The sequence below is a fragment of the Phalacrocorax aristotelis genome, chromosome 1 (assembly GCF_949628215.1).
Source record: "Phalacrocorax aristotelis chromosome 1, bGulAri2.1, whole genome shotgun sequence".
Lineage (NCBI taxonomy): Eukaryota > Metazoa > Chordata > Aves > Suliformes > Phalacrocoracidae > Phalacrocorax > Phalacrocorax aristotelis.
This window is the reverse complement of record NC_134276.1, coordinates 152,870,635-152,895,206: the sequence shown is the minus strand read 5'-3', so window position 1 is coordinate 152,895,206 and position 24,572 is coordinate 152,870,635. Positions and strand designations below refer to the sequence as shown.

Genomic DNA, 24,572 nt, shown 5'->3' with positions numbered 1-24,572 from the left:
GCTTCACAGCACCACTTTAATCCAGAGCACAAGAGATTAGACTGAGCAGCTGCTCAGTGTTTTGTTCAGAGCAGTGCTTGAGTAATAGTAAGAAAGATGTGGGGCTGCACTGAACGTGCTCCTTTCTTCCTGGAGTTTTCTATGGGGTTGGCAATGTAGAAGCCCGTAAAGTACTCTCATAATGTCCTGGTCACATAAGAGAACATTATTCTTCCCATGATAGAAATATGGACCTAAACAGTAAAGGATTGCATCTTTTTTCTTCCCGGTCTAAGATGTCATACCATTATATACAGCCCTTTACATATTCAGAATGTATTTTCCACTGACTTAGCAGTACTTGTGAGTAGCCAGCACTTCAGCAGCAGATCAGTCCTTAAGGCTACCTGCATGATTGGAAATCGTTAAGGATTAACGATTAACGATTTAACGTGTTTAAGGATTTCATCAGCAGAGAAAATAACCTGTAGCCAGACCAAAAAAGTCAACCAGCAATGCTTATTTAACGATGATTTTATTTTACAGGATACAAATTTCTTTTAAAGTACTCAACAGGAATTAAAGTGCTTAATTTTTACAACTCTCCACCCACCTTATGACCAAATATACATATATTACAGAAAATATATACAATATATGCAAATTTTTTACATTCATATATTTCTTGTCCACTTGCATTTGCACAACTTACAATGGCATTTATATTTCACCTTTTTAATATTCCTCACTTTATTGCAAAACCAGAACAAATTTACACCTCTTCCAAATATTAGCATTTTTTAAAAAATAAGTGTCGTCTTAATTAAAACCAGAAATGTTTCCCTAATGAAGGGGAATTACAGCGTGTAGCCTATAATTCTGATGTTGAACATTACAGCTGTTCTAGCTCCCACTAAAATTAATGTATTAATCTGCTTTGAGGGCTACAGAATAGAGAACGTGCCAATAGAAAAAAAAAACCCAATACTTCTATTGCAAACTGTTCCCGACGTGCAACAAATTTGGCTTCTTTCTTAAAAACACTAGGGCACATGAATGCAAAAATGCTTTGACACAGTTCCCTCCTTTCTGCACGTCTTCCCCATAAATAGTTAATGAATCTACAAGTATGAACTATAAACTGAAGAAGGTTGGTGTTATGCAGTGGCTGAAAACATGTTTTATTCAATGAAAACTGCCTGAAGATTTTAGTAGAGAAAAAACACATTCTACATTCACTTGTGCTTCTAGTTTCTTAGATTCACTTCCAGGAAGAGGAAGGGGTCAAAGCAAAATGCCATAGTCGAGTCTGGGAAGAAGCTTAATAATGATGTTTTAAAGGAAGCAGACTGAATGCCTTACTGAATTTAGCGTGTTATGGTTTTGTTTTTTTTAAATTAGGCTGAAATAATAAACATGCCACAAAAGTAGATCTACTTCTCTCGATTTTTTCTTCTGAAAAGCATACTCACCCCCATCGATATACATTATATTTTGAATGCAGCACAGTGTATTTTTTGATTGTAAAATACTGCTTGAAAACAGGTCATCTGATTTATAGTCTCAAATATATAAATACACATATATACATATACACACACATACATATGTGTATATATACACACATATGCAATCATTAATTAGTTATTTCTGTTAAAAGGAAAGGATAGAGGAAACAATCTGACTAGCAGATTAAAACTCCTATCCAAGGAACGTACTTCACTACAGTCCCATGGGTCAGAACCAGCTAGGTAAACTCCTCATACCAGTAGGGCCACAGACTAGAGGAAAAACAAAAACCACGTAACTCAACATATTTCATTTCAGATTTCAAGTAACAGTAAACCACAGACTAAGAATGATGCCCATTTCACCAATGGATTTATCTTAAGGATCATCAATTCTGCCACAGAATTATTTCTCTTCAGCCATTTATTTTTGGATTATGTATTTCCAAGCTGTTTACGTTCACCCCTACATCAACTATCTCCAGCTGAAACCCCTGTGAAGTGCAGCTGAGCACTGTGATTCCAGACGAGACATAGTATGTCAGCAGCTCTCTCGCTGGTGAAATCTTGATTTTCCACAAGTCTCTTTATATAATGTAAGGCAAACTCTACATGAATTTAAATTGCTAAAGGTGTAATAGCTCCAGCAGGTCTATGTTAGTTTATACCAGCTAAAGATCTCTAAACAGATTTATGGAGAAAGCTCCTTTTTTATTGCTTATCTTTACATGGAATGTTTATTTCTTTCTTGAAAGCCTTTCCTTCAGTATACAGAAGCACTACCTTGTGTTCATGCTATTTAATCTTGTCTTGAAAAGCTGACCAGTTTTTATATTAGCAATGTGATTGGATGTAGGTTCAAAAGAAACCAACAAAACCCAAAGAACCTTCTTTTCCACATCTTTCCCACTTATTTTTATATATGCATCTGTGTTTTTTTTCCTCCTGACTCCACTTGGAACTCTTTAGAGCATACTTCTATAACATCATCTAAAATTTACTCAGGTGGTAGCACATTTATTCTACATTTAATCAGTTCCTTGGCTTCATCCATAATTTAAAAATATGAAGAATAAAAATCCTCTTTTCTATTAAAGGGATTTAGAATCTTTGACGAGCTTTGTAAAGCACTTTCAGATGGTTTTGCTTAAAAAGGTGCCACTAGACATTACATGCAATTGAAGTGGTTTAATAGTCTACGCCAAATAGAAGAGAATGTTTTCTTTTCTCAGTATCTATTTTGCACGTAACAATTAAATACATTTTTGAATAAGCAAAACTACTCAGTGTAAAGGGATTTGAAAGTATTAGATGCTATAGATTTTACAGCAGTTCTTCAACCAAGCAGGAGTACCCGATACCAGAAAACAATTTTTAGAGGGTCTGGAAGAATGGTGCAGACACGCAGATGTCACGATAATATTTTTCCCCTATCACGGAAAAAATAGTGTAAGTCATTTTGAAATATATATTAGTATGTTCCAAACAAATGTCATGATAAAATTAAACCATTGTTCTGGTTGAACAGAGATAAAAATGCCAAAATAACTTTTGATCTGCTTTGAACTGCACAGAAGACCCATCACTTTTAAAGTGAGAAACAAGCATTTCTTAAACACAAGAATGGCAAAGCTTAAATAATTCAGGAGAGCCATTCACATATGTTCATGTTTTATGAATGAATGCTCAGTTATAGTTTTATTCCTTACACACAGCTTTATACTAATACATTTAATGCCTTCTAACAAAAATTTAAAAAAAAAAGAAAAAAAGAGGATTTAATAGCTGAAATGGGAACAGCCCATGCCTTGTTAGAATGATGGTTTTAATGTGACTGCTTTGGCCGTGACACTTATGCCACAGCAGTTACTACTTTGAATTTGTTCCTCTGTGGTCATAATTCACAATTTAAAGAAAAATTTTTGGATGCTGTAAGAGGAGCTTGTCTGTGGGGAATGGAGTGAAACAGAGTGGTTAAATCTAGAAGCAACTCCTCCATCTTCTGATTTCCTTTAATATTGGCAGTACATACTTTTCCAACAAAATACACAAAGAACCATACATTTGAATGCCAAGAGATTCTGACTCAGAAGAGAACAATTCCAACCAACCAAAGAATTGATTATGAAAACATGAAATAGGTTTCACTAGGGTAAATAAAATATCCCATGCTATATAAACTTTAACGGCTGAGAGCAAACATGAGGCTAACATTCAAATAAATAACTCCCAATGCTATCTTCATTTCAAATTTTTGTTTATGCCCAGATGCAGGGCTTCGTCTGGGAGATGATGAAATCACTCAAGCAGCTTCAGATACTCAATACCACTATAACAACAAGGCAGCCCAGACATTGCTTCTAATTGCTTCCCTAATCATTTAGCTGGAATAGGTCTTCCTACTTGGCTCAGAATTAAGTTTGCAGGAGCTTAGAAAACAGAACGTACTACATGATTACAGTCATACCATATTGCTATTTTCAGAATAGCTCAGTCTTATCTGGGGACACTTTTAAGGCAACTTCTCCCCTTACACTCAACAATCTGAACATGGAAAACAATGTTTTTATATATTAGGATGTGGTAAGATGACCCTCAAGATTCCACAATTGCACTTGAGGCCCTTTTAGATGATACCCACTTTCAGGAGGTGACCATGAAAGAAAGTTAGCCATGGAGAGTTCTTCTTGTTCACTTGAATGTTCCCCTGTCCCTCGCCAAGGTATAGACAAAACAACACGTACTAGCTAGGGGGACACATGCAAAGATTTGACGGTACTCACCAGCATAAATAAAGTGGGCTTGAGCCCATGAAGATAAATATAGCTGACCGTGGAAATAACTTAAAATCTCTTAAAGAATTACAGAAGAGCTTGCACATCAGATAAAAGTAAAACTAGGGTTACACCCATAATAATCTGGACACATGGAGCACCCAAGAAAGAATTCAGAACTGACATGCACAAAGTCAGTTGTAGAGTTAGTACTCTGCAATGCCACATCCTGATAATTAGTAACACTAGCATTAAGCTTTGAAGTCTAAAGGTCATGGTAGGCTGGATTTGTGCAGATGAGAGCAAAATCCAGCCCACTAACATTAAGTTGCATGACATTCTTCTTACCGAAGAATGGTAGACACTGTGTACTCACGTATGCTTGACACTAAAAACCGGGGTTACTTTAACAATCTTTCGTTAAATGCTACATAAGTATTTTTTTTCCCTTATAGTGTCTCATAAAGAGTAAAGTGGGAGTGGAGTTCAGCAAATACTTTGTCTAGAAAACTCATTACAAAAAAGTGGCAATTTAAATCTGCCCTCCTGTTACTAACAAAACTGGACTCGAACCCGAGCTCTTCAGCCTAACATGATTTAAAACACAGATTGCAGTTATATTGAGAAGTAAGACTCCTGAGTGTTCTTACGACAAGTTGGTTGTAGAAGTTACATATTTTCCTTCCTTTGAGGGGTCAGAAAAGGAAAGATGGCCCTGATTTTAATTGTCTGCTGGATAGTAAATCACTATCTCTGAATTTGTCTTATTTCATCCAAGGATGTTACAGTAAAAATTTTAGGGAGGTCATTTGCCTCTATGTATAAAAACCCTGATAGTAATGGAAGTTTGAAAGGGACTTAATGCTGTAGAGCCCCCAAGTCCTTATTCCCATAAGTGGAATGTAAATAATGTCAGCTAATGCATCTTGAGATTTGCAGGCTCAGGCCTCGTGCTAGATTCATGTAAAGCAGATACCACTTTACAATAATAATCCTTGAAGATTGTTGTCATACGTAAGTATTACGGTATCTAATCTGCAAAAGTTAAAAGATTTAAGTTCAAAATGTTCTTTTGTTCCAATAACCATAGCAGCAACAATGCACATTCCCAGAAGGTTACTAGAATCTGTTGCTTTTCTCAAACCACATACTGGATTTTAGGAATTAACTACTTTGCTGTTAAAAGATAACAGTGATAAGATACTGAAGAAAAGTGACTACTCTTAAACACAACTGGAACTTATTTGTCCATTGCATGCCACTCATATTACTGCTATTTTTTAATGCATCAAAATATCAAGATCATTAAGTGTCAGCTGTTAAAACAAATCACTGAGCAGTATTTGTTAATTTAGGACTGTGTTTAATTTCAAATAGAAAACATGCTTTTAAAATAAATTATTCACTAATAGGAATGCAGTATCATGAAAGCAAAAATCAGGTACTGTACATTTTTAATACTGTACATATATTATATATTGTTTTGTCATATTTTAGGTATTCATTTCTAGATTGAAAAATCATTAGATTGTTCCCTCGATGAACTGAAACTTTAAAAGCCAAAATACCTGTGAAATCAATTTGCATTAGAGACACATGAATACAACATATGTACAGAGCTGTGGAATCCAATCTATAAACTACATACATTAAACCAAACTGTCCCTGCATACTTAAGTACAGATCTATTTTGGCAATGTGGAGGTATATCTTTTATCCTGTTGCAAGTCCTAACATTTAAGTAGGAAGCTTCAGTATTTGCATTCTTAATGAAAGTAGCAAACGTTAAACAAAAAGCATCTGGATTTAAAAAAAATTGCATCACAACAAACAAGTGGTACAGTAAAGTTAATTAAGGATTTTTAATAGCATTCACATTTTTCTAAAAAGTCTCTGAAATGGACCTGTACATCACTTTTATTGACAGAACATAAATATAAGAAAAAGATCCCTAAAAAGACAAGAATTGTTCCGAAACATAAAGTGCTAAGATGTGTATGGTAGTAATAAGTTTCTTTTTTTTTTTTCCTTGATTGAACAAAGAAAGGTTAACACAAAGGTTAACCATAAATTCAATTGAAATCTTTTAAAAATACCATGTCTTCTTGAGCTTCAGCATTCAGATGTTTTAGAAGAGGAACTCAAATCTTCTAAATTCACTTGCAGTTCATTTTGACATTCTGGTGTCTCACCTTTGACAGCTAAATGGATAACTTTTAGCCATTTCTGTTTTAGTTCCTCATTGTCTGCAGCAAAGCTGTGCACAGACTTAGACTGGGTCAGTTTGAAGCTGTGTGGGAGGTCAGCACTTCTTGGAGCATCATCTACTGTGTAGCCCAGAAGCGGAATTGTAGCCAGAGCTTTAACATCCTAAGAAGGAAAAGTTCTTGATTAGGAAGGAAAAAACCACTTGGGTCTCTCCTCCATTCCCAAGCTATTTGACTTCTTTTCCTCCGATGTCAGTGACAATAATTACTAAAATCTTTTCCGTTTTCTCTGTACATACCTGTGGAGCACCATACATGTACAGCACAAGAGCTTCCTGTTTAGGTATAACACACCATGCTTTCTGCCAGGGCTTTGATTTTTCCATGTACTGAAGAAAGCTACATATGACACTATTTCCAGACACTTCCGCAGATTCAATCTAGGAGACAGTATAAAGCATAAAAAGGAAAACAAACTTTCCTTAAATAGAGACTAAAAACATACAGAAGAGAAAAGCAGAAGTTCATCACCATTTGTATCAAATCTTGGATAGCATCTGCAAAAACGCTTGAGCAAATACCCAAGTAAGATCATGAAGGACTGGATTTATGGACAATATTTATCTATTACATACATACAATCACAACGTGTACTCCCTTAACATGTGTAATCTGTTCCTTCTTTCATGAGTAATTTTGGATTATATACTTTTAGATCACTCAACTTCATTTTGCCACCACAGCTAGCCTTTCTCTGTATCTTAGAATCTACAAGTGTCTGATTTCTAAAACAACATCATGTTAGGCATCCAAGTGCTACTGACTATCCAGTATGACAACTACTCTATTTTGCCAGTCAAAATATTATGACAGAAATGTGTTTGCATCTGATCCTAAGAATAACATTAAGAATGCAAGCACTAATCCTAGAGAAAAGGTTAGACGAATTGCTTAAAATCTGAAGACAGAGTGACACGCTACTCGGGTTAAAGAGTGATCCTGAGAAGAACAGAAAGAACACAAATTGATTATGTGTTAAAATTTCCTTGCATCATTTTTTTCCCTCTCCCAGTAGTGATGCTGTCTGGATGCTGCAACGTGGTACCAACCACTCCACTGTCAGGAGATCCATCATGCAGACAGACATAAGAGACACTGTAGCTCCTTCAGCTACCTTAAGAAGGCCACCATGCCAAGAAACAGCAGACTCTTGACTATAAGGTAAGCTAGTGGAGTTCTGTGCCCCTTACTCTTTCTCACTGAAGAGAATGTAGTCAAGTGTAGTCAAGCCAACATGGATTACAAACTGTATATGGAATTACAATCTTATATTTGCGGACTCTTTCTGTTGGTATTTAGCTCAAGGGTCAATCCTTCTGTGCTACATCCCAAGATAAATACATGTCTGGACAAAGTTAGGATGATATTTCTCTACTGTATGTCAGGCATTTTAAAAGGGCCTAAACAGGAGAATTTAAGAAATGTGAAGGTTGATTGCATTAATAAGATGCCTATTTCTCCCCCGATCATAAGAGAAACATGGATCTTTATTGTCTGATTGAGACCTTGAATTTATAGATGTAAAAAGCTGAGAGCAACTTGAGGACTTAAAGGTACATTGTATACACTGATCAAAACAGCATCTTGCTACTGAGACTCTGAATAGCAAAATTCTCCCCCATTCCCCCTCTCCTCCATCCTCAGTTCTTTCAGCTGGGGTATATGTTTTCAAGAATCATTGTAGTAGCAGTGGATTTTGTTGCTACGACAGCTTAAGTGCAGAAGAAGAAAACTGAATATTTATAAAGAAAGGTAGTGTTTTATCCCGTTAGCTGATATAACTGGAAAGAATCAAACAAGCTAAGGTTCATAATTCCCCCTTTAAAAAAAAAAACTGTTGAAGTAACAAAGTAGTGTTGTAACAGATGAATGGTGAAATCCAAAATCTATTTGATGGTATGAATTTGGTCCGCATGCTTTTTATTTCTCAAACAGAAAACAGCCTTGCAAGAATGCTACCATTTTTCACCTACTGATGAGCCAGAATTGTTTGCAACTATGCACAGATAGTATTTTTAATTGACATACCTCCAAGATGCCTTTCTTCTTCTTTTCTTCACTGTCTGTACAACCGGTTATAACGTGATAGCAGTCCTTACAGACTTTGTTCAGTTTATTGCCGTCATACTCGAGATGTGTCTTATAATCAGAACATTTCCAGCAAACCACCTTAGAAACAAAAAAGATAAGCAAACATATGAAATTTAAGTATTTATAAAACTTTATGGAAACAGAATTTAATTTAAAAATAATAATATATCTAATTGCTAATATTTTGTTTAATTATACAGAACAGGAAAGATAATTGCTTTATGATGCTATTATGTCAACTGTAACTTATTGAAAAATAATTATTTTTCCAGATTTGTGCCACTGCTTCTTACCTAGAAGTGCTTTTTACTATTTACCTGGTGGGAACTTTGTACAAAAATCACATTAGGCTTTCAATTTGTCTGTAGGTTGAAGTTAGGAATAGAATGAGAATATACCACCAACCATGCCACAGGAAGAAAATCCTCCAGTTTCTTTAGATGCCAACCTGAAAAGGTACACTTACCATTTTGTTTTCTACAAAGCCTCAGAAATGTACAACTGAGATGTACTTTTAAAGATTAAAGAATTAATAAAATCAGAAATTGTTAATTTTTTGTAACCTAAGAAATATTAAATTTACAATTTCAGACTCTGTTCCTGAGTACACAGAATACATAAGCCAATGTCACACTGTCTTTTGTCTTTTCACAAAATCATAGATAAAACAGATATGCAAGAAGAGCTGACAGAAGTTCTTTCATTAGAAGTATTTTTCCACAGAAATGTTCTTTCAGGGGAAAGAGATGTCCTGCATAAAAAGTGTAAGTGCAATTATTTCAAGAAAGGTAGACAAATGGACTTGAACGACTCAAGCACCTGAACAAAATTTTCTGTGGACCAGGGCTCTGCCGTACTAATCTAGATCACTACCTTCAGTTAGTATCTCTAGAGAACACTGTTTAAGTATTGCCAATTAGTCACTGCTGGTAAGACACTGTCATTGACCCAAAATAATTCCCATGAAAAAAAAATGTTTTAAAATTAAAGTGGAAAGAGATGCAATAGAACTACAGCAAAGTAGTTAGGAGTCTAAACAAAAGGAAGAATAAGAAGGAAGGGCACGATCTTAAGATTAAGGGTGTGATCTTAAGATTAGTGGAGTTTTAAGACAAAATGATGGGGGGGAAAAAAACCCCAGATGACAACTGTATAATCAATACAGAGCTTCTGAAAAAGTCTCTAGTCTCCTGCAAAGCACAAAAACAGTGCTGTGAATGCAGTAAGCGTTCATACCACATAAAACCATTAGAAATAATACAAGATAACCTGTAAAACAAAAATTAAGCCTGGGCTTGCACTACCACCTGCTGGAGAAAGGCATAGCTGCTGGATGGCAAGTAAAGCAAGCACAGTATGTTTGCTCTTTTACTAATTTCTGAAAACTCTCAAGTCATACCACTGCCTCATAGTCACCTGCAAGTGGTACACGTTACCACACATGGAAAGCAGCCATAATATCCTCTCCTCTTCCTAACCTTTGCTCCTTCCCTGATGCTTCATGCATGTTCACACAGTTACACACTGAACCCAGCTGGGAAGAGCTCCAAGTTAACCCATTTAAAAAGTTTTAACTGCAGGTCTTCGTGGTCTTCTCGCAAAGAGGAGAGAGAAGGTAGCAGGACAGGAAGAGGAGGCAGCCAGTGCCACCGGAGGTAACGCTGGCTTATGCCAGTTTAACATGGTCTTGGAACTTGAGATCAGTGGAGGCTGCTTAGGAGTAACAGGGGCTGCTCTGTATGTCCAGGGGCTTGGGACACTTCACACAAACATGCATCGTCCTCTGCTGTAAATTACTTCCAAATTTACCATGACAACTAAAGCAGACAGAGGATCCTATGTGGTATGCCATACACAGCTTCTGCTTTCAGCCGCAAGCACAGCAACAAACTCTGCCGCATAACAAGCGGCCACCAGCTGTAGGTGCTTACACCCGTTCCCAAGCCTGCACACCAGCTACAGCAGCTAGGGTTTTGCACTCACATGGCCACATGCTCGGCAGTGGTGCCTTCTCCTTGTCAGCGCATTAAAGGGCTCCTTGCATTTCATGCACATGGTTACTTCGTTGTCTCGTATCCACCTTGGCGCTCTCTTCCCAAGCTCAGCATTCTGAAGGGGAGCAGGGGGAGGACGGGAGGATTAAAAAAGCCAGTATAAAAAGTTGCACAATGCTTTAAATAGAGAAAATAATTATTCTCTTCCTCTGGAAAGGAAATGGCAAAACACAGCTCAAGATGCATTTTGAAATCTATACAAGAAATAACAAAGAACCCAGTCAAAAATCATTATGCGTCACTGAAAGGGTAATCTGTTATGCATTTCAAGAAGAAAAGAGGCTTGTTTATAAGATTTGGCATTATGAAGAAAAACAATTACCAACAAGATGACTATTTTGTAATTCTGCTATAAGAATGATGAGCTGGAAAACAAAGCTTCTGTCAAATGTTTTCCAGTTATTGAAGAACAAAATGGCTACTAAGAAGGTTACAAAGGAATAACAGCAACTTACAGAAACCTCAACAGGCATGTCTTCATATTCTTTAGCAATAGCGTTTCTGAAAGTTTCATTCCTCTGCTGAAAAGCTTCTATAGTATTCTGAAGCGCCTGAGGAAACAATGGAGAAACTCCTCAAACCCAGTACACTTAAAACGGACTGTCTGCATTCCGACCATTTATTGATTAGCAGAGACAAGCTAAAGCCAGAAAATACAAATTTTACTTCTTTTGATTGCTTCAGTGAAAAAGTATTTATAAAATAAAGAATGTAGAATAATTTACCTTTATCCATTCTTCCTTATCTTGTTCAGAACTAAAAGAAATATTTGACACATTAGTCTGGTACGCATAATCTTACTATCAACAACTTCTTGCAAATGCCAAGCTTCTGAAGTAAATCTTAGGAATTTTAATTAAAACAATACTAACTTTAACTCTCCAACTTAAAAAAAAAACCCAAACCACAAAACAAAACAAAAAACCCACCAAAACCAACCAACCAAAAACCAGCCCAAACCACCACACCAAAACTAAAAGAAAACCAGAAAAAAAGCCCCAGAAAAGCATGACTTCAGGCGTTACAAGATTGCAACCACTAAGCAGTGAATTCAAGCTGAAAGGTAAATGTAAATGTATTTAAAAGTAGTAATAATTTTTGCATTGTTAGCCTTTTTTTTTTCCAGAACAGGATAGAGAGGAAAAGACAACAATGCAAAATTTAGGTGTAGGTGGTTTTTTTTCTCCTCTCATTTCAGGCACTGCTAAGTTCACATGCTAACACACATTTCTCTTGCGTATATCTTAGATCTTCCTCCCTCCCCAATAAAAGTAATTTCCTTTGTTAGTGGTGGTGTTTAAACTTATGTCTAGTGGCAAGAAGAGTATCCAATCAAAACAAAAGGAAAAACATGATTTAATATTATAAAGCGAACAGCAGAAATTTCCCTTCTGTGCATTAGGGCAGATACAGATGCCTTAAGTACAGATGAGATACACAGACAAGATACAGACAAGACAGAGATAAGAAAGGAGGCATATTCAATTCTGATCTTGTGTGACAGCTTTGTCTTTAAAAACGTATCAGCAGGACTCTGACATTCCACTCTCTGGAAAAATGTCTTACATCACAACTAATAGTACTATTAGAAACTACTGGCCAGTGTTGGTAACAAATACAGTTTATCTGCAAACTCTAAGTCAGAAAGATGAGAATTAGCACCACAGTATATCTGGCTCTTCAAACATGGCTCCGTCCTTGGATCGTGTTGTGGAAAAAAACCCCACAACTTCTGTAGCCATGCAATATCACCTGTGCAAAATTTTATATTTCTATGGATTGCTGTGAAGGATGTGAAACAGAGCTTTTACAGCATCTCAATAAAAATGGCCCCTCACATGTTGTTTTACAGTATTAGTATAACTAAGCAAGCAGAATCTTAAGCAATTATTTCCCTTTCCCACCTACCATCTGCATATGAGGCAGAAGAAACCTGTCTAAACAGCCAAAATAATTCTCCCTACCTGACTACATTAAAAAACAAAAGTTGGGCTACTAAATGTCATACCAGACGAGCAACCTCTCAAATAAATAATCTACCAGCTGTTTAAAACCAGTGGTTGACAATGTACTCAAATAGTGTTCTGAAAAATAATTCAATAGAAGCCTACTAGTTAAAAAAAACAAAACCCCAAGGGTAACCTAAACTTTACAACACTGTTCACACAAGCTCATGAATCAAGGACATTAAGGTATAGGGTACATAAAATAGTCATACATTAATCGAGATTATTCCAATATAATTGAATAAGATCTTGTTTGGTACTTACTCCTTCACAATTTTGTACAAACAATGTGTTCTAAAAATGTTTGTAACACAGAATACAAAACATGAAAACATGTTCTTCTCACACCCAAAATAAACTAATGCAATAAATTTTTAACTACTGATAATTCAGGAAAGTTGACAGAGTAAACCCACTTTGTTGCATCATTTTTCTTCCAATTAAAAAGTACTTCACAAACAGTACAGCAAGACACCACCTCTCACCATTAAAATGGGCATATGGTATAACAACTTGCCAAATACTTAGCAAGATATCATACAGCAATTTATAGTCGATATCGTTAATAGCTAAAAACATGCCCCAAAAGTCTTGCAGAGCTTAGCTGAAAGCTTTTTCTTGACATTTTTCAAAGTATATATTTAATTTCAAATTCAATGATAGTGGAGGTAAATTTCCATATGCTGTTATATTTCTATATTCACTGCTGTTACTCTCATTAAATATTACAAGTTTTTTTCCATAAAGGAAAGCAGCTTGCAAGCTCATTCGCTAGCAAGCTTTGGTTTGTCCCCGAATACGTGGTGTCAACGCAGAACTGTATCTACCATGGACATCCTCCTGCTTACTTAATCCTTGCCTCTCCGCAATGAAATCCTGACTGTTAACAATAGGATCTTTAAGCAGGTCCAAACGGAGAGGTGGAGCACCCTACTTTACTTGAAGTGGGGCAGTGTACACAGGGAAGGTTTAGTCTAGCAATGCAAAAAGCAGCAACGGGAAGGTAACCCAGCAAGAGATGGATAGGAGGACTAATAAGGGAAGCAGAAAAGTGCCAGTCAGAAAAGTGCAATTGGAGGAAAAGGACCCAAGAACTAACAGGAGAACTTGCCTTCCAGAGTAAGGTTGATACCTGGGACTGGAAGAAAACAAGTAGACTGGAAACAGGCCTGAGGGACGGAGGAAAGCAGGTGCCCATCTAACACTGTAGAAACCTATTTTCTGTGGATATACCCCCACTGGGGGTGGAGAGTTTTGTTGGGTGGACGTGCCCTGAGGTAAACAGACCCATTTTTACCAGAGTGGCTCAGGTACCAGAGGCAGCAGCACTGCCCAGAGATTAACACACTCAGTGTCCCAAAACACGTAAGTCGGACAGACTGCTTTTGCGTTAGTTAGGTACGCTGCTTTCAGTTTTCCAGCCAGCCCATTCACCGCTGCCTGGGGTATTTCTGCAAGGTAAGGCAATGCTCTATATATTGTAGATGCATATCCTATTCCAAGAGATTCTTAGACTGATATTTTATGGTTTTGGCAGCCTAGGCTATTTTCAAAACACTGGTATTAAGATGAAGCCCACTCCCACTGCATCTTTCTCCAAACCTATCAGTCCGATCTTTTGTTTGCATGTATATCATCCTCCAAAAATTACATAAAAAGACTTTGCTTACCTGGCCTGCAATTCCAGTGTTCGCTCTTTTCCAGACACTTGAAAAGTGTGTGGATATTCTTCATTATGGGTTTCTATAATCTTCATACCATCTATGCCAACCCTGGTCCTAACTGAGAACTTCGATCCTACCAAGCTGAATTTGGGGACGCAGTAGAGCAACATATTGTTAAACTGGAAAAAAACAAGCAAACACACACACAAGGCTTTGCGTTAACAAAACCACAGATACAGAGATCTGAGACAATATCACTGAGCTGGACTCTGGGTGAGAAAGCAGGTTCTTTCCTGCTTAGCTGATGTATGAGAAGACCAAAGTTCTCATGCAAGACAAATCCTTTTTCTTATTTATTTAGAAATTACATTAAAGTATAGCTTTAGTGGATATAAGAATAATTGCTCTGTTGATACAGCAGTCTTCACAGCGTTTATTACCAACTGTACTCAGACTGGATATTGTAAACCTTCTGTTAGGAAAAACCCCATTCTTATGCCCCAATTCTGCAAAAACTACTCTAAATGGCAGAATAAGAACTCTTTTATTCAGTGTATACATTTATATTTACCCTGTACCAAAAACAGTTTTATAGAAGTTGTAACTAATATTATTTGAGGACATTATTTGTCTGTTCTCCAAGATAGAACGTTTCTGTTTTAGTTTTCATTCACAGAAACCCTCAATATCGGGGCGGGGGGAGCCCAAAACATGAGCAGGACAAAGATATATTCCTTTATTAAAGATTAGACCTTTAAATAATGTTTAAATGTCTAAAGCCCAAGCCTAGAAGCAGTTATTAGATCTATAGTGTTTCATTTTCTTGCACTTTTCCCCTCAGATTTTCTCACAATTTTGAAAAAGAAACTCACTTCAGTTAAATCATGTTTCACAGAAATCCTGTCTAGCCTACTGTCTAGTCTGTATCACAGATATAGCACATTTGAACTTGTCACCTTTCATATGCAGTGCATATCATGTTAATCAGCTGCCTAGTCCCATTTGAGGTCTTACTATTCAGTGGTTTCTCCTTTTGTTTGAAGCACAGACAAGCAGGAGTTGTGCCTCAACAACCCATTACTACTCTTTATTAACCAGAATACATGCAATGCCAGAGGCCCATAAGCAAAAATTTATCAGCAATTTTTAATGCACGGAACTACAACAGACCTTTTTCAAGGGAGTTGTACCGGGGCAGAGCTGTAGATTGTTAGTTCCAAGACACGGGCGCCTGACAAGAGGATGACCTGACACAATAGCAAGGTCCCCCAGGACTGTCAGACTTACTGGAACCTCAACACACACAATCTATCAGGACTAAAATCCTAAGCTTTTACATTTCAGTTTCATGAGAATGTCAAAGTTCTTGTGCTCTAGGACCTGTATTTATAATCAGCAGCCACTTATTTAAAAGTGAGTTGCTGGCCACTGGTTCCATTTATTTAAAGACTTCTTCTAAATGGTGTTTTCAAGCCTTCCTGTAAGCCGTATAAGGTTTACTCATGCTCTCATATCACTAGTGGAAAGGCACTGACACCAGCCAGAGAAGATTTGTCTCTTTCTTTGGTAGTTCTTGCAAGTCTGGAAAGGTACACAACCACTCCTGCAAACACAGGCCACCATACTTACTAGGAAAAGATACCGTTCTTGAGCAGATGTATTGCGAGCAGCAAGTTTAAGGATCTGTCCTTCTTTTATCAGTTCATTTGAAGGGTTCACAATGTCTTCCTCTTCTCCCAGCATCTCGTATATCTCTAACAATTTCTTTAGATTCTCCTATAAAGTGAAAAAACAGTTATAAACCTTATTAATTAAAAGCATAGATCTTTAAGCATGTTTAAATGAAATTATGGGAGCATGCGTAAGCCTGGAGAATGTTAGCTTTGAAAAGTATATATACGTGGTACGTATGGTCAGCCATGCAGGTTGATTGACATAGTTGATACAGTAACAAGTACTTTTAGAAATGTTTTCTCCATGATAATTTAAAAAATGGAGTTATACATACAACCTGCATTATTTTTTTGTCCAAAATATCTCACCTACTTAACGAAGGACCTATCATGCCAGCCCAATACGGTAAAGGAACAGTAACTACTCTCTACAAACATTAACTTTCCACTGACAGAAACATATGAAACAAGGTTAAGAGTCCAGCATAGGGTCAGCTATTTGAGCCAGGAGAGGAACCTAGTCTGTCCCATTTTCCACTTGAAAGAATTAGGTGCAGTGCCAAATTTTGTCAGTTGTTCCCAGGAACTGTATAAATACATTAAGTAGGAGGAATTACTTGGACCCAGGAAACCCATTTTTGCTATTTTAAGGAAGATTTGCAATTCATACTCCTAGCTTCACCAAACACTCAAATATAATATGTTAAAAAATGAACAAGGGAACAAGAATCATTTACCATTTTTCTTATTGCACTATTGGAGTGACTTGCTGCGGTGGATATAATTTCCAGGGATTCTAGACAGAAGAAAAAGAACAAAGTAAACCCAAAAAGTTGCGTTTTTACATATTTATTAATTCCACAGAAGAAAAATGGATCATTCTACAAAATTATATTTGTCATTTTTATGTAAATTACAACACTATAATAAATGTCTTGTATTAGCTATAAAAACTAACCAAGGTGAAGTGGAAAGCATATGAAAGTCAGCTAGCAAAAAGATATTATAATCTGGAAAAATCAGAAGAGAATTATCACGGATTACTTTAGAGTTTCAGCACTTAGAATTTTTTGTGACATGAACAGTCATGGTTCTCTCTCCTCTTTTCCCCAAAGTAGTCTAGTATGTTATTCTGTTTTTTAGTTAAAACAGCTCACATTACAAATATTTACAGTAATGGTACTAACAATTAAATATTTCAGAAAATTATCTGGCAAGTAATTTTGAACAATCCGTGGAAATAGTGTGAACTGTTATTGCGTAAATAGAGAGGGGAATGAATATTAAAATGGGCTGTTCTTTTTCCCTACAGGAGCTTAAAAATACAGTAAACTCCACTTTTTTTTTTTTGTTTTTTTTTTTTTTTTTACAAGAGGCATACTTTCCAACAAAAATACCAACAAAAAAGGAAAGAAAAAACAACACAACCCCCAAACATCTGCAAAGCAAACAAATCAAAACCTGTGTGCTCTTCCAAAACTAAAGTAAAACCTATGTACTCTAGGAGGAGAATACTAAAGGTTTTACAGTTTTTATATTAACTTCATCTCTATTCAAAGAGATTTTTTTCAAAGAATCCTGCAACTCCACTGAAGAAATTCTGTCATTCTTTTCAGAGGCACTTTGCTTCTTCACTTTATTTTTCCTGAAAATATCTTTAATTTACAGTCTCCTCTTACTAATATCTTATTGCAGCTCTTTTAATGGCTAGAAGATACTTACTTTCAGCATCTTTCCAGTCTAGGGAATCCTGAGGCAATTTCCTTAGGTAGTCCTTTAGAAGCATCTCATAGCGTGGAATACGTTGTACTGGTTCTAGCATGTGATGTTGCAATGTCAAATTTCCACACACTTTTTCTTTCTAAAAAATTTAAGCATATTTCAATGTAGTAGGCAAAAATGTTGTTAGAATATAGTAAAATAAAAAATATGATTGATAAAGCAGAAGTAATGTAATTTCAAACACCCATGATAGAGCTTCTGAAAGAAAACTACACCAAACCCAGTAATTAGAAATTCTTTCCTAAAAATAATTGTAAAAAGAGTTTTCTAAGTATCCAGTAGAATTCATAAAGTCCTACCAAAAAACCTTCGTTTTGTAATAACTCAGACAAAAGCATTACAACTGAATTAACAAGAACCATTCATGACCATGTATTAGAAAACAACTCTTAAAATATATCTCTATAGATCGTTTATCTATCTGAGAAGGGAGTGCTTTCTTTGAGTTTCATTTATAATGTAAACCCCCTCAACTATGTTTTAAGATGCACATTCGTTTCCATAGTCTTAGATGCAATTAAAAGATTACATTAAAATACACGTAGTTGTCTTCCCTGGCTTAGAATCACAAGATCCTATACAGCAGTAAAACTTAAGCAGAAATAACTTATCCTATTTCTAAGCTGCTCAGTCTGCAGTAGGAAGACACATACCTGCCAATTCACAGAGAAACCTACAGGAGCACTAGAGAGTATAAAATACACCTTTGAAAAGAATGGTGCATTGCTTATCTGCTAAGCTTTCATTACCTTTTGTGGCTCAGCTTTTAGGATTATATACTCACTTCCAAAGCGTAGCGCTCTGCATAACAGCACTGGTGTGAGCCAGCAGAATACTTACAGATTCAGTGCAAGGATCTATAGTTGCACTGATAGGTCACTTTAACTTAAAACAGTATTTATTTCTGGTATCTACAACAAAACGTAGTATTCTTTTAGTCTTCACACATTTCAATCTCTATACTTTGGTCCTCTGTGCTACATTGGAAAGGCTGGATTTGTGTGGGTATTTGTGCACATGTGAAGGGAGAAGATACAGAATGCAGTATGAAGCGGACAAAACCAACAACCCTCTGTTCTAAGGGATTTGGTATTTCATCTTCTCTTTAATCCTTTTTTTTCGCCCACAAACCTACATATTTTTATACATGCTTGTATTACTCGGAGATCTACATTATTCTCCCCATTACCTGAATGTCCTGAATAATGAATTTGAATTGAGGTGACCGTTCAGTCCACGTTTTCACCAGTTCCATCGCGTTATCAAAATTCTTCACATACTCCCCGTACATCTTGAGGAAAGGAGCCAACTTTTGCAGAATATCTCCAATTCTGGGGGTGGTAGTCCTGCAAAGTAAAAGGGTGGAATCTCAGAGCAAACAGGAAAGAAAAAAAGTCACACAAGGTCGTAAAACGGTTTCAAGCGTTTAACAGAGAATCCTTCTGTTTGGGATTGCCTCATACAGAGTTCCGACGTCACCATTAAAACTGACCTGAGTTAACATGGAAAGATTGTTTGTTTCCTCTTTGATCAGAATGATAGGTCACGTAGAGCACTAAAGAAAGAAAAGCTATCTATAATTAAAAACTTGAAAGGCTTTGTTTACAAAACATGACAATTTATTTGCAGTTTCTTAGAACTACATTATCTTCTTCTGAGCTCTCTAAATATCTAAATATCACTCTCTAAATATCTAACCTGTAGTTCTGAGGACTAAATCTGTACTGTAGAGCTTCCCTTCTATGCCTTATATAAATAAATGTATTCAAAACTTTTAAAAATAATTTCTTATCTAAGAAAAACCTATGAAGTAGGAAGAATCCCTTGGATTCTAGTCTTTTGTGAGAACTTTCCCACATCTTTCCCAATTATTGATAGCATCTGCAAATAAAACAGAACAGTAAAGAAACTGATGGAGAGGCAGAGAGAAGCTGCACTCTCAATGCACACAAAGAAGGTGGAACAGCACACATGCATCTCTGAGAACTACAATATGAGACGCATTTCATTTTCAAGGACAGATTCAGAAACTCAGTACCTCTGGATTTCTGAAAGTCTGAAAACAACGTTGTGGTAGTAGTCTAAAGCAAAGCAATCTACTGCAATTACTTCAGCAGCCTACTACAACACACCACTTCTCCAAGAGAAAAGCTGTGCAGAAAGGAAAAGTTATTTGAATAATGACTATTACCAGGAGTAGCAAAGGCTGGTCCAGCTCCAGCTCCCTCTGGGGGCAGAAGGTACCTATGTACCACCTGACAGAGGTCTGAGCTACTGCTGGGCCTGGCAACTAGACAAGGGGACAAGACAACGTGGGAACTTGGTCTCCGAAATAACCAAGGTTCTCCACCCTTAATTAGCTTGACGTATTTGTTCAACCACTCTACATGCAAGCAGACGCACACACTTTCAAAGGCAAGCTAGCAATTTAAAACAAAATCCCACTCCTTTGATTCACTGAATGCTATTTCCCTGGATTGTCATTTTATTGCAGTGTAGCAGCATATTTTTCAACTGAAAATAAAATACAAATCATGCCAATTCCAACAGAACCGAAGAAAATGTGAATATATTTTTAAAGGTCACCAAAAAAAAAAAAAGCCCACAGACATTAAAGTTTTCTGATAAATTTAACAGATAATTATAAAATTTTGCAATTAAAAGAAAAACCAAACCACCTTAAAGCAGAAAACAATACTTCTACTTAACTGTTTCACAACTATTACCAGAGAGCCATTAAAAGAAAAAAAAATCTCGCAACTTTTGTAAACCGAGAATTAAAAACAGTTTGCTATGCCTGCTCCTTGGATACCTATGGCTGCTTATTCGCACAGAGCACTGCAATTTCACTGCCTCTGAAGATTCAAAGTTTTCAGAACTACTTTTCATGCAAGGCCCTTATATGTCCAAAGACTTTCAGGCTGTAAAAGTGCAAATTCATCATCATTTCAGGTAAGAAAGAGAAGGTCCACGTTGCACAAAGAGCTCCAGAAGAACATGGAAGACACGGGAAAGTCTCAGAAAACAGAACCTTCCGAGAACAGTGTCCTTCCTTGATGGACTTCAAGTATAGATAGTTAGTTCATCTCATATTCAAACACTACGTGCACCACAAGCCAAAATACAAAGTTCTACTGAACGCCATCAGGTCCAGGACAGTTACTGTTCTCTTTGAGAGACAATGAGAGAGAGAACTATTACCATGGACTCAAATCAGCACTGCGCTACTGCCGGACAACAAAGATAGCATCATTACATGGGCCAAGAAATAGGACTTCACATTGTAATGTAGGTACAGAAACACTTCATATTTCTGTGTTATCAGACCATGAGGGTATTCATATTTGCATTCTAAAAACTCAGCGGTGAAACAGCTGACCTACTAATCATGATTTGCAGCATCTTATTTAAAAGTGTCACGGCTGCAGAAAACTAAAAAGGTCTGTAAAAATCACAGCACAGCAAAGGTGACTACAGAACAGCTGCTTTCTCTTCCAATATACAAACTAACAGGCATCCAACAAAACTGAAAGTTGCAGTTGCAAAGCAAAACAAACTGTATGAGGAGGTCAGCTCTGTAATTGCCACAGATTCCAACAATTTGTCTTGAAAGAGTGAAATAATTTCTTCACCAGCCCCACCCCCGCCACAGGTTACCACACTGTGTTCTTCTGTTCTTCCCCAGGTATCTGCTATTGGTCATTCTTGGGTGAAAAAGACAGAGCTAGATAGGTATTTTATTTGTTGCGGGATCATCGTTATGCTCTTTTCATGGGAAATATATTGCAACAAGGCTGTTTCCAATTTTTTCAAGCCATATGTTTTAAAAGAGATATTCAGCTCCAGCTGTTGCTCAACTCATTCAAAATGCATCTACCAGACGATTTCATTTCTACCTGATAAACTTAGATTCACGCTGCCTTTTCTTCTAAGAAAGCAGAATCTGCCTCTGATTGGCTTTCCCAGTTGTGAAACTATATAATTTTCACCTTAAGTTTTCAAAACAAACCACAGCTCAGGGAACGTGTCAGAAGTTTCTAATCCAACTATTTTTACTGGAAGCTCAAGAACAATAGAAGAAGTGCACAAACCTACCAATAGAACATAAACTTAAGTATTTTCTATGTCCAATTAAGGGAACTGCTGAAGAAAGTGAACTCTCTGGCAGAAGCTGTTGTGCCAGACAGTTTCAGAGACTGGTGATGGGGACAGAAAACTATCCCAGATTTTTCTTCCAGCATTGATCAGAAATTGTTCTCTCCAACTGCACCCTTTCTTTTAACTCCTCCCAAAAGCATAACATTTTAAGGACGTTTAATCAGGCTGTCTCAGGTACAGCACAAAGGTTGTTTCCAAGCAATGTGGGAATGATAATGTCCTTATAATGCAATTTATTAGTTTTGCACTAAATAGTCAATGCTTATCTGCAAAAGCACTTTTCAACCTTTGGAGCTATGTAATTATACACACGTTGTTAGTGTGCCATTTAGCATTTTGCAAGTACATAAGGTAGTGCAACCCATCTGTGCTCTATAAAAAGTGTCTAGAGCAAAATTTTAAGAGCACAACACAAATTTAATTTCAAATATATACAGGACCGACTTAATGTAGTGTAAGCTGCTTTTTAAACGTCATTGGACTAAGTTAAACTCCACTTCTTATGAATATGCACTCTATTTTAATCCAGGCGTTCGTATTTCCTATCAGACTTTTTCAACTAATCAGAGGAAAAAGGTGGATTTACCTTACACAGTTTTTCTGCAAGGAATATAAGTCAAGGTATGAACTTTGCTACATTCCACGATGCTTCATTTTTATTTACTTTCTTGCATTATAGACTATGCAGGGCTACCATGTGTTTGTGCATGGTAACGATCCTATTTTAAGAGAATTATCATTTTAAAGGGGAATCATCCTACAACATCAGGAGGTACATAGCTTGTCTAAAGCACCACTGCGTGGCCTGAGATTTTTTCATATATGTCACAAGAATACATAATTTCTTATTTTTTAGTGTGATTTTTGACAGTTAAGGTGTTTTATGGAAGGGTAACTGGAAATGATATCTAGACAAACACTAGAATTCCTCACAATAAACCCCTGGTAACGTGGAATACAGCAACCAAACAGGTGCTGAGAGGGAGCAACTGGATGAAACAATATTCATAAGTTTTTATTGTTCGGGTTTGGTTTTGTTTGTTTGTTTTTTAAATGAGGTTTCCTCTTTTCCCAAGTAAATTAGGGAACCAGCAATGGTTTGGGATTTATTTTTTTTTTTTTTTGAGAATTACATCAGAGACCAAAATACATGGCTGTGTTTTAATATCTCCAGAATAGTATACACCAAGGCAGGAGAAAGATACTACAATAGTACATGGTCACTGCAAATTATATTTACACCTCAGCTATCCTTGCTAGCTCCAAACAGAGGTCCTATCAAGAAAAGCTGAGGAAAAGATGTCCCCGAAACATTCCTGACCTGGGTGTGGATTTCAAATAGAAAACCAATACACAGAAAAACAAAAACATATCCCACCTTTTCACAGAAACCAATAATGACAAAGGTTACTGTGCAACAAGTGTAGCACAAAACACATACGTGTTGTTTATCTTGATTTTGTATTCTGTGCAATGTAGCATGTAATTTCAGTCTGAACCCTTAATTCAGCAAGGGATTTAATCGTGAGTAATCTCACCAGCTTCAGCAAGAGTCGTGTTCTTTATTTTGAGCAAATGACGCAAGTCCTCTACTGAGTCAGATCCTGATGAAGAGCGGAAGAGCAGATGTTCTCCTTCCCACAGTACTTCCTGGGCCTGAAGCACTTAATTATGAAAGTACCTTCCCTACCTCAACCCTGTGACAGAGTTTCTACAGACATGGTTTTAGTAGTATATTAAGCAGGGAATTGCCTCTTACCATTCTTGCATTCTTTTCTCAAGTTCTGGAAGTAAGAATTTACTGTGGAAGGCATTAATCGATGAAATATTAGAAAAGATTTTGTTAATCACTTCAGCTGGAAATGAACCTCTGTTGGCTTCTTCAAGGAGTCTGGAATAGAATACCTGCAATACAGAAGAAGAGCCCCAAACCTATCAGCCTATTATCTTTAATCAGTGGAAGACCACCTATCCACCCCTCCTACTGCAACTGAGGTAGGATTAATATTTCAATAATACAGACAGGTAATGACAAACTCATTGTCTTTCCCTCACCAGAAGTTAAAAGCTTCTCCTCCCCTTACACCCCAATTTTTTTTCTCTTGAGCCAGGAAAGCACTGTAGGTGGAGCAGACATAACGAAAAGTCAAACTGGAGTAGTGCCATATTGGGATTGACTCCAGGCATCCTGTCTGTTTTAACAGCTACATCATCTCAGCTTTCCCAGTCTTCCAGTTGTATATTTCACTCTTGCTTTCTCTTCAGTTAGCAGGATGTCTGATCAACATTAGCCCAACTGTTCTCCTTGTACGCTCTATCCCCTTATCCTTTTGAAACGACTGTAGTTGGCAGACTATGAGTGATCTCCACATACCATTTAAAGCACTAAAGGGGCCTAGTTCTCACTGGACTCTACTATGGTCTCTTTAAAAAATATAAATTCTTTCCTCATCAGTGGGCTCTACCTGACAACGTGCAGCTATAAAATGGCTAGAGACATGTGAAGCTGTTAATATGCACATCACGTAACAGTGCTTATGGGGAGCTTTGGTCCCTCTATCTCTTTCTCCCATGCTTGAACAGACTGCTTCTCCCTAGAAAGGGCTTCAAAAATTT

At 36.9% G+C, this 24,572-nt stretch overlaps 1 protein-coding gene across 6 annotated transcripts in view; it reads right to left on the bottom strand.

Moving 5' to 3' along the window:
• Positions 1-5,603: 5,603 nt before the first annotated feature.
• The window catches only part of FGD4 (FYVE, RhoGEF and PH domain containing 4), a 111,306-nt gene continuing 92,337 nt past the window's right edge, over positions 5,604-24,572 (bottom strand). For 5 of the 6 annotated variants that reach the window (XM_075116631.1, XM_075116665.1, XM_075116646.1 and 2 more), the window contains exons 6-17: positions 23,716-23,861; positions 18,988-19,144; positions 17,739-17,877; positions 16,754-16,812; positions 15,973-16,119; positions 14,350-14,522; positions 11,399-11,429; positions 11,129-11,224; positions 10,603-10,728; positions 8,557-8,697; positions 6,768-6,908; positions 5,604-6,631 (exon numbers count right to left, since the gene is read on the bottom strand). In XM_075116631.1, the coding sequence (XP_074972732.1) occupies positions 6,374-6,631; positions 6,768-6,908; positions 8,557-8,697; positions 10,603-10,728; positions 11,129-11,224; positions 11,399-11,429; positions 14,350-14,522; positions 15,973-16,119; positions 16,754-16,812; positions 17,739-17,877; positions 18,988-19,144; positions 23,716-23,861 (1,614 nt within the window). In that variant the 3' untranslated portion in view covers positions 5,604-6,373. Of the gene's footprint in view, positions 6,632-6,767; positions 6,909-8,556; positions 8,698-10,602; positions 10,729-11,128; positions 11,225-11,398; positions 11,430-14,349; positions 14,523-15,972; positions 16,120-16,753; positions 16,813-17,738; positions 17,878-18,987; positions 19,145-19,290; positions 19,455-23,715; positions 23,862-24,572 lie in introns of those variants that run through there. The other variant, XM_075116673.1, reaches the window with a different exon arrangement.